Source organism: Poromitra crassiceps, assembly GCF_964638095.1.
Source record: "Poromitra crassiceps genome assembly, chromosome: 12".
NCBI lineage: Eukaryota > Metazoa > Chordata > Actinopteri > Beryciformes > Melamphaidae > Poromitra > Poromitra crassiceps.
In genome coordinates this window covers 20,913,566-20,923,565 of record NC_139632.1, presented here as the reverse complement: position 1 = coordinate 20,923,565, position 10,000 = coordinate 20,913,566, and the positions used below count along the sequence as shown (strand labels likewise).

The window sequence follows — 10,000 nt, the reverse complement described above, 5'->3', positions numbered from 1 at the left end:
ATACCCTGAGGACAGAGACAGACAGGTAGAGAGAGAGAGAGAGAGAGAGAGACAGACAGACAGACAGACAAGCAGACAGACAGACAGACAGACAGACAGACAGACAGACAGACAAGCAGACGGACAGACAGACAGACAGACAAGCAGACAGACAGACAGACAGACAGACAGACAGACAGACAAGCAGACAGACAGACAGACAGACAGACAGACAAGCAGACAGACAGACAAGCAGACAGACAGACAGACAAGCAGACAGACAGACAGACAGACAGACAGACAGACAGACAGACAGACAGACAGACAGACAGACAAGCAGACAGACAGACAGACAAGCAGACAGACAGACAGACAGACAAGCAGACGGACAGACGGACAGACAGACAGACAGACAGACAGACAGACAGACATACAGACGGACAGACAGACAGACAGACAGACAGACAGACAGACAGACAGACAGACAGACGGACAGACAGACAGACAGACAGACAGACAGACAGACAGACATACAGACGGACAGACAGACAGACAGACAGACAGACAGACAGACAGACAGACAGACAGACAGACAGACAGACAGACAGACAGACAGACAGACAGACAAGCAGAAAAAAAGCAGCAGGATTATAAACAGGACAGGATCACATACACATAAAGTTGGGTCCAATGTTTGGGATTTCCCTGCTTGTGGAATTGAAGGATCATAATTGAGGAATTGAGTGACACTTTTTCTCGATAGTTGTCATTATTATGTCTAAGTGTTATATCTACAGTTAGCTTGAAATTGTATATTTTTTTCTACCTCCTTCAATAACATGTACATCAAAGAAGTAAAGGAGTGCTCTTATGACATCACTGATGAATGACATCACTGATGATGTCACAACTTTACATCTTATGACATCACTGATGACATCATCAGTGATTTATGACATGACATCATCAGTGGGACAAAAATTAAAACAGAGAACAAACAGAGCCCAAACAGAACCCACATTGCCCCTTTTAGATAGATTTAACAGTATAAGAGCTCCTGAATGCATCACAGATTTATAATATTTAATTTAAGAGTATAAGAGCTCCAGAATGTATAATATATGATGTATAATATCTAACAGTATAAGAGGATTTGAGGGTGGAATGTTCCTTTACTGCCAGGCACCAGCCCCAGAAGAAATGAATGAAGGAGGATCAGAGAGTTGAGATAGAGAGCGAGAGAGAGAGAGAGCGAGAGCGAGAGCGAGAGAGAGAGGGAGGAGAGGGAGGAGCGGTGTGAGAGAAGAGGAGGGGAGATCAGAGAAAAAGACTTGATGGATTTCCTGTCTGAATAAGTGAGGAGGAGGGAAGCTGTTTGATCAATGAGCTGTCTGCCCGCTCCTCGCCCTCCACACCCAGGCTGAGTCGTGTTTCCACGACACGTAAGCAAAACGTAAATCTATTTTTCCAGAATTGAAATATCTCCTGCAGTGTTAACAAGCATTCATGTGTTAATAAATACAGCACAGCATTCTTCACAATGGTGGTTTCAGTAAACATTTTTGGAAACAAAGATTTTTTATTTATTTATTCTAACACTGGATTATTCATGGTCATTTGGAAAAAGTTATATATAGCCTAGATTCTAAAACGAAAATTAATATTTCACCTGGATTCACAAAACATTTCACAAATCGACCACTAGTTCATTAGAATGATACTTATGAATAAATAATGATTTTTCGCCCAGGTTTTCAACCCCGTTCTCTTTCTCCATCTTTCTCTTCTCTCTCCTCTTGCCCTTCTGTCATCTCCATTCCCAATTATGCTCCTCCTCATATCTCATATACCTCAGTTACCTACAGTAACTCTCCCATCCATCTACTGTAGCTCTCCCTCTACACTCACCCCAAACCCCTTCTCATCCTAAACTCCTCACCTTCTCTTCCTTACATCGTCTACTTATATACATATATACTTATATATGTACAGAAATGATACATTATAACCTCTTGGCCTTTCAACTTCTGACTCCCACCCTCTTCCTCTGGTTGTTACTGTAAGAAAAGCCACATAATGGTGCATTTTTCTTTCAAAAGGACAGCTAAACATACCCAACACTCTTCTAAAGTTGAGGAACTTGGAGACTGGTGACCATGTTGACTTTTGACCATTTTTGAAATTGTACAAGTTTTGGTGGTTACTGGAACTTAAGGCTGAGTGTCCATATCGCCTTTTTTGTTCTCTCTCTGTGCTCCAGCGCCCCTTTCCTCCATACAAAATAAAGGGAAGCGCGCTGAGAAGTTCTCTTTTAATTAAACACATGCTTAAAGGCATAAAATATATATATATACCCCATCGACCCCTAACTAAGTACTCAGTATCGGCAAGTACACAAATGTAAGTACTCGTACTCGGTCTGCAAAAAAGTGGTATCGGTGCATCCCTAATCCCCACTAATTGAGATACCACAACCTATTTGCCTAAATTAAATGATACTGTCAGGTAACAGAGCTGCTGGTGAAACTAAGAATCTGATGACGGTCTGTGTACCGAAACGCTATTCTTCTCATTCAACTTTTTAATTGCAAGTGAAGCAGAGTGTGTGCAGGAGTCCTTCGTTTCACTTGAGTCAGCTCTTGATCTTCTCCTCTGCACCTGTCGTTTTTAAGCTCTGCTCCTTGAGGTACGAGTGCCGGGAAATCGTTGCCATGCTCACGCTACAAAAAAAGACAAGCACTTCCCAAGAGTGCTCCCAAGTGGTCCCAAGAAAGTGCAGCTTATACCGATGTCTCGTTTCTGGGTTTTGAAGTGCTACATTTCAAACAGTTACGTCTCACTGTCATTCGGGCCCACAAGTTGGAGAGGAGGAGTGGGACCTCTCCAAGTTGGATAGTTCACCTGATTCCCCCCCAATTTCTCCTCAATTGTACTTGGCCAATTTTTCCTCCTGCTGCCCCGGTCACTGCTCCACCCCCTCTGCCGATCTGGGGAGAGCCGTAGACTAGCACCATGCTTCCTCTGACACATGCGCAGTTGCCAGCCGCTTCTTTTCACCGGCAAGACGTACAGTAGCACGTGGGAGGATCACGCTATTCCGGATAGTTCAGCTTTAATCAGCAGATAAAAAGACCATGTAAATTCTCAATTAAAGACGGAAGAAAACAAAAGTGCTATGAGGTTTCCATATACACAGAGAGGGAGAGAGAGAGAGAGAGAGAGAGAGAGAGAGGGAGAGAGAGAGAGACTATCCTTACCTTGAGCTTCATCATTGAGTCCTGGCACAGTTTGTCTCCGCGGGCAGCAGTGACCTCGTCCAGGCCGATGAGTTTGGCCTTGTAGCGGACGCCATCGCCCTTAAAACGCCTGATGAGAGTCGCCTCGCTGCGATCCTGCCCTACAGACACACACACACACACACGCACACAGGGAGAGGAGAGGGGGAGATAGACAATCAGGAGTGAAAGTGAGAGTGACACAGAGTTGTACTCTTAGGTGACCGCAAGGTCACCAGACACCTTTGCAGTCTTCCAGTCAAGGACCTCCATCTACCTCAGACCAATGCCATTACCAAGGGCTCATCAATCACCCAGACCACAAAAGACTTCAACAGTCATCTGGAAAAAATACACCACCACAGCATAGGTCAAACTGACTGGGTGTTAGCAACATCTTATTATGTGGCACAATCAGATTCCAGGCATGCAGGCACTGACCTGCGGTATCATATGAATGGCACTGGTCAATACAGTTAGACACGTGAATCGATGCGGTTCCGCGGGACGAGAGACCAAACTGAGCCCTCGGTAAACAAAGACGAGAGACCAAACTGACCCCTGCCCTGGATAAACAAAGACAGATAACAAACTGAGTCCTGGGTAAACAAAGACAGAGACCAAACTGACCCCTGGGTAAACAAAGACAGAGACCAAACTGACTCCTGGGTAAACAAAGATGAGAGACCAAACTGACTCCTGGATAAACAAAGACAAGAGACCAAACTGACCCCTGGATAAACAAAGACAGAGAACAAACTGAGCCCTGGGTAAACAAAGACAGAGAACAAACTGACCCCTGGGTAAACAAAGACAGAGACCAAACTGACCCCTGGGTAAACAAAGACAAGAGACCAAACTGACTCCTGGATAAACAAAGACAAGAGACCAAACTGACCCCTGGATAAACAAAGACAAGAGACCAAACTGACTCCTGGATAAACAAAGACAAGAGACCAAACTGACTCCTGGATAAACAAAGACAAGAGACCAAACTGACCCCTGGATAAACAAAGACAAGAGACCAAACTGACCCCTGGATAATCAAAGACAGAGACCAAACTGACTCCTGGGTAAACAAAGACAGAGACCAAACTGACCCCTGGGTAAACAAAGACAGAGACCAAACTGACCCCTGGGTAAACAAAGACAGAGACCAAACTGACCCTTGGGTAAACAAAGACAAGAGACCAAACTGACCCCTGGGTAAACAAAGACAAGAGACCAAACTGACCCCTGGATAATCAAAGACAGAGACCAAACTGACCCATGGGTAAACAAAGATAAGAGACCAAACTGACCCCTGGGTAATCAAAGACAGAGACCAAACTGACCCTTGGGTAATCAAAGACAGAGACCAAACTGACCCCTGGGTAAACAAAGACAGAGACCAAACTGACCCCTGGGTAAACAAAGACAGAGACCAAACTGACCCCTGGGTAATCAAAGACAGAGACCAAACTGACCCCTGGGTAATCAAAGAGTGACAGAGACCAAACTGACCCCTGGGTAATCAAAGACAGAGACCAAACTGACCCCTGGGTAATCAAAGAGTGACAGAGACCAAACTGACCCCTGGGTAATCAAAGACAGAGACCAAACTGACCCCTGGGTAAACAAAGAATAACCTACGCTCATCTCCTCTTCCGGCCCTCCATGCCGCGGCCGCACTCTCCTCTCCTCGACTGTTCCTCCCGCTAAATAATGGCGTGACATTTTGTGCTTATCTCCGCTGTCTCTCTCTCGCAGTCCTCGCTCTCTCCTCACACTCTATTGTGGATTGTTGGTATAGTGTGCATGACTAAGCGTGGGCGCGTTGACCTTGCGCTCATCCAGGAAGTCTCTATGTTATCTGCTGAAGTGAGGACAACGCTCCTCTCCACCCACAGCACAGACAGCGGAGAGAGAGAGTGAGCACTCTCACCAGCCAAACTCTCTTTGTGTCTCCCTTCCTCCGTCTCTGTCTATCTCTGGCCTGCAGTGCCAACACAAGAACAAACGCTTCATCATCGAAAACTGGATATAGGCCATAGATGGTGAAATATACTGTATGGAGGTAGCTAGCGTCACGTCACCCATTTGTTTTTGGGCTCCCGTTTTGAAGCCTCGAGGTTGCCATTTGTACCGTCGCCATCTTGGTTATTTGGAAGTACGGCCATTTTTCTATTCACGTTCATGTAACCAGACTTCTTTTTGCAGGCAGTGGAGTCGCCCCCTGTAAGTCATTCGAAAGGGTGCAGGTCACAAACGGAGCTACGAGCTAGCCCCTTGATATAGGGGCAGTCCTGTATCTATGTGTGGGCACCAGGGTAGGAAATTAACTTTGGTACGGCTTGTTTTTGCCCGTGTGAAATCTGTTTTGAGGGCATTTTGGATCATTTCCAGGGCAATTTTATCAAATTTTGGGAAATACCTTAGTTCTTCTATGTTGCATGACAGTCCATAGTCAACGACTCTTCTCCAAGCATATTTTATTTCTAAAACTTCATAAACAATCAAAAATCCTAATTTCCTATAATCTCAGTAATAGTCTGGTATGTTATGAAATGTACTTGTCAAAAACAGACTGGGAGAGGGTTAGCGACTGTTTTCATACATTTCATACATTTGTTTCTAGTCGTGACTCAGCTGGTGGTTTGCTATAAAAAACAACAACTAGTGAGCTAGTGAACTAGCTGGCCACTAGTAAGAGGAGGGGCCCACAGGTTGTGTGAGTACAGATGCCTAGCTGGCCACTTTCGAGTCGCGCTTTGCAAATACAGAATAAAATCCGGACACACTTTGCAAATACAGAGTAACATTAAAATACAGAAAGTTAACTTCATTTCAACCCGTTATCCAAATTCCAAGGGCAATTTTAGATTTTTTTGGGGCAATCTCCCCCGAGCTCCCGCTAACTTCCTACCCTGGTGGGCACGCATTGCGTCCGTTTGCATTAAGTTCCTATACGTGCGTACGTGAGTGAAAGACTGCGAGAAGGATCGTGAGAAGGGACAGGCATAATGATAATGCAGGATATTCAGAGATAATATATTGAGGCATTAGTTCTGTACTCTATAACGGCCTGACTCTTGGAAGGTCATGGGAGTGATGGAGAGGTCCCACTCCTCCTCTCCTCTGGTTCTCTCAAACTCTCTCCGTTCACAGCCAGCCCCTACAGCATCAGCACCAGCAATGAACCCTATAACCGCAGGCGAGAGCATCATGTTATATGGCGCTATTGAATCATCTCTGTACGACACTAATCTCCAACCTCTTTCTGCTTCGTCTGCGATGCCACACACACACACACACACACACACACACACACACACACACACACACACACACACACACACACACACACACACTCACTCACTCACTCACTCACTCACTCACTCACTCACTCACTCACTCTCTCTCTCTCACACACACACACACACACACACACACACACACACACACACACACACACACTCACAAACACATGGACACACACAAACACACTCACACACACATTTTATATGCTTTATTTGCCTCCACTGATTGTAATAGTATTGACAGGGTCTTTTAGATGTTGAACATTGTTTAAAGACATTAAGGATACATTTAAGGATACATTGACAGCATCATCAGACACTGAAGAGAGTTGTCCTGCATGGTGCTACAGCTCTTTCTTTAACAGGCCTGCAGTGTGAAAGCCTCTAGCAGCAAGTCTGTGAAAAGGTCCAGAGCTGCCCAGGATCAGGACCATAAGCTCCAAAAGCCCTGATATGTGCAGTTTCACAGTAGACTGACAGCCAAACTGAGCTTGTCTGAGAAGGCTTGTTCCCTATAAAGGAAAAATGGGCATCCAATCTCAAAGATAAGCTGTTGTTGTCTGTTCTTCATTGACAAAATAATAAAAACACCCCCCCACACACACCCCCACACACAATGCGGTGTGGATGATCTCATTCGTCTGAATCATTGAACAGCCGGTGACACTCCGGCTCGGAGTGAAATCTCCCTCGACTGTCAGTCTGTCCCCAAAGAAACTACAAACTCAAAAGTCTTCAGAGACCGAAGAGGCGAATAACATCTGTCCTTGTTGTGTTGCGTGTCTCAGTTGGGAATGTCTGAGATGAGAGTGATTAAGCCACTGGAGGATCACTGTGGAAATGCGGGGAGCCATTGCCTTCATCAGACATAAGACATTCCGTCAGACATGCAGATACAGTATGAGTATAGATATATAGATATATGTGATATAGATATAGATATATAGATATACATATATACACTATATATATACACACACACACACACACACACACACACACACACGCACGCACGCACACACACACACACACACACACACACACACACACACACGCACGCACACACACACACACACACACACACACAGCAGCATTAACCCCCCCCCCCCACACACACACACATCTCCTCACAGGCTGTCTTGTCGCACAAGCAACATGGCGGGGGGGGGGGGGGGGGGGGGGGTGTATAGAAAAACATGCTAAACGCACTCTAACCTATTCCTTTTGAAGTCAAACGTATGCTGTCTGTCAGAATACACAAGCACACACTCTAAACATCTCTCTGTGCCTGTTGAAAACAAAGCGGAAGGCTTTCATTTGTTTAGCTGGAGAAAACTATTGAATTATTGAAGCCATTTTTAGCTCGTCTCAGCTCCAGGATGCACTCCTTCATTAATGCATATTCAGGTCCCTGCACTGCAGAGAAGTATCTGTGTGTGTGTGTGTGTGTGTGTGTGTGTGTGTGTGTGTGTGTGTGTGTGTGTGTGTGTGTGTGTGTGTGTGTGTGTGTGTGTGTGTGTGTGTGTGTGTGTGTGTGTGTGTGTGTGTGTGTGTGTGTGTGTGTGTGTGTGTGTGTGTGTGTGTGTGTTAAATAACTCCGGCTGTGTCCAGCTGCTGTCGTCTCCCATGGAACAGCGCTTTTCATTTGAGTTTGACATTTAAGACCTGCACCCTCCATCTGCATCCATCACCATTACTGCTGCTATACTTAGCACACTGGGAGAGAGACTGAGGGGGGGAGAGAGAGAGAGAGAGAGACTGAGGGGGGAGAAAGAGAGAGAGACTGAGGGAGAGAGAGACTGAGGGGGAGAGAGAGACTGAGGGGGGAGAGAGAGAGACTGAGGGAGAGAGAGAGAGAGAGACTGAGGGGGGAGAAAGAGAGAGAGACTGAGGGAGAGAGAGACTGAGGGGGAGAGAGAGACTGAGGGGGGAGAGAGAGAGACTGAGGGAGAGAGAGAGAGAGAGACTGAGGGGGGAGAAAGAGAGAGAGACTGAGGGAGAGAGAGACTGAGGGGGAGAGAGAGACTGAGGGGGGAGAGAGAGAGACTGAGGGAGAGAGAGAGAGAGAGACTGAGGGGGGAAGAGAGAGAGACTGAGGGGGAGAGAGATAGAGAGAGAGACTGAGGGGGGGAGAGAGAGAGACTGAGGGGGAGAAAGAGAGGGAGACAGAGAGACAGAGGGAGAGACTGAGGGGGGGAGAGAGAGAGAGAGGGAGACAGAGGGAGAGACTGAGGGGGAGAGAGAGAGAGGGAGGGAAAGATGGCTCCAGGGTTAGTTCTCCTGCTGAGTGCTTTATGTTATTACCTTTTGGGATGCTCCACCAAAGACCTCGCTGTGTGTGTGTGTGTGTGTGTGTGTGTGTGTGTGTGTGTGTGTGTGTGTGTGTGTGTGTGTGTGTGCTGTAATTAAATGCCTGCTATTGCCGTGACCCTGCTGAGCTTCAAACACAACTAATGAAAGAATGTTCAATTTCATCTGTCATGTCTGTCACCCCCCCCCCCCCCCCCCACCCACACACACACACACACACACACTCAAACCTTCACCCCCCTCTCTCTCTCTCTCTCTCTCTCTCTCACACACACACACACACACACACACACACGCACACACACACACACACACACACACTCAAACCAGAGTCCTGCACGGGTCCAACTTTGCAAACTCGTGCCCGCCTATAAGACCCGCGCCCCGACCCGTTACCCGTGAGTAATCACACAGGCTAGAAACACAGTCGCTCACTTTGAACCAAACCAAACTGACCCCGTTTCACACATACAGGAGGCGAATAGCAGTCTTTCTGGCTGAGACTCATCACCTGTCACGTTAGCATTAGCAGCTGCTAACGTTAGCTCAGTAACCAGCTGGTCAGCACCTCTATCAGACAATACAGTGTTGTGCAACAAGCAGACTTACCAAATATTTCCAATACATGTCCCGTATAATCCACCCTGCCTTTATGATCGCTGTTCTGCTGACAGAAATGCACTTTTACAACGTACAACTACTATGTTAACTTCTCCACCGGGGACTTGCACTTTCCCCATTGTCGTTATGGAAACCAGATAGTGTCTCGTTGTCTCCAGTATAACAGGTTGACTCCACGGCTGAGTTTTGAATGTTTATGTTGTGCAGTCTGTAGCATCAAACAATGCTGTATGCATACTTGAAACATGTCAGTTGTGTAGAGAAATAAAGCGTACAACTGTTTGACAGGGGAGAGTAGCCTACCGCAAATCTCTCCTCTTTCCTCTGTCTGCCGAACCAGTAGAGACAACACACACAGCGCCCTCGTCGTGCACCAAATTATGGTAAGTGACTGTGAATTCAGTCTGAGCGCAACACAAAAACATACTTGGCTCTATGTTGTTCTCGAGCACTGCCCGCCCATGTTTAGTTTATTTTGACCGGTGCCCATACCCGTGGATTTATAGAAGTATATTT

General features: G+C 46.4%; 1 protein-coding gene across 1 annotated transcript in view; it reads right to left on the bottom strand.

Moving 5' to 3' along the window:
* The window catches only part of dab1a (DAB adaptor protein 1a), a gene marked incomplete at both ends in the record, with an annotated part of 86,244 nt that overhangs the window by 46,393 nt on the left and 29,851 nt on the right, over window positions 1–10,000 (bottom strand). The window contains 2 exons of the mRNA XM_083648200.1: window positions 1–5; window positions 3,237–3,376. The exon at window positions 1–5 is cut by the window's left edge and continues 94 nt beyond it. Coding sequence (XP_083504326.1) covers window positions 1–5; window positions 3,237–3,376 — 145 coding nt within the window. The remainder of the gene's footprint in view (window positions 6–3,236; window positions 3,377–10,000) is intronic.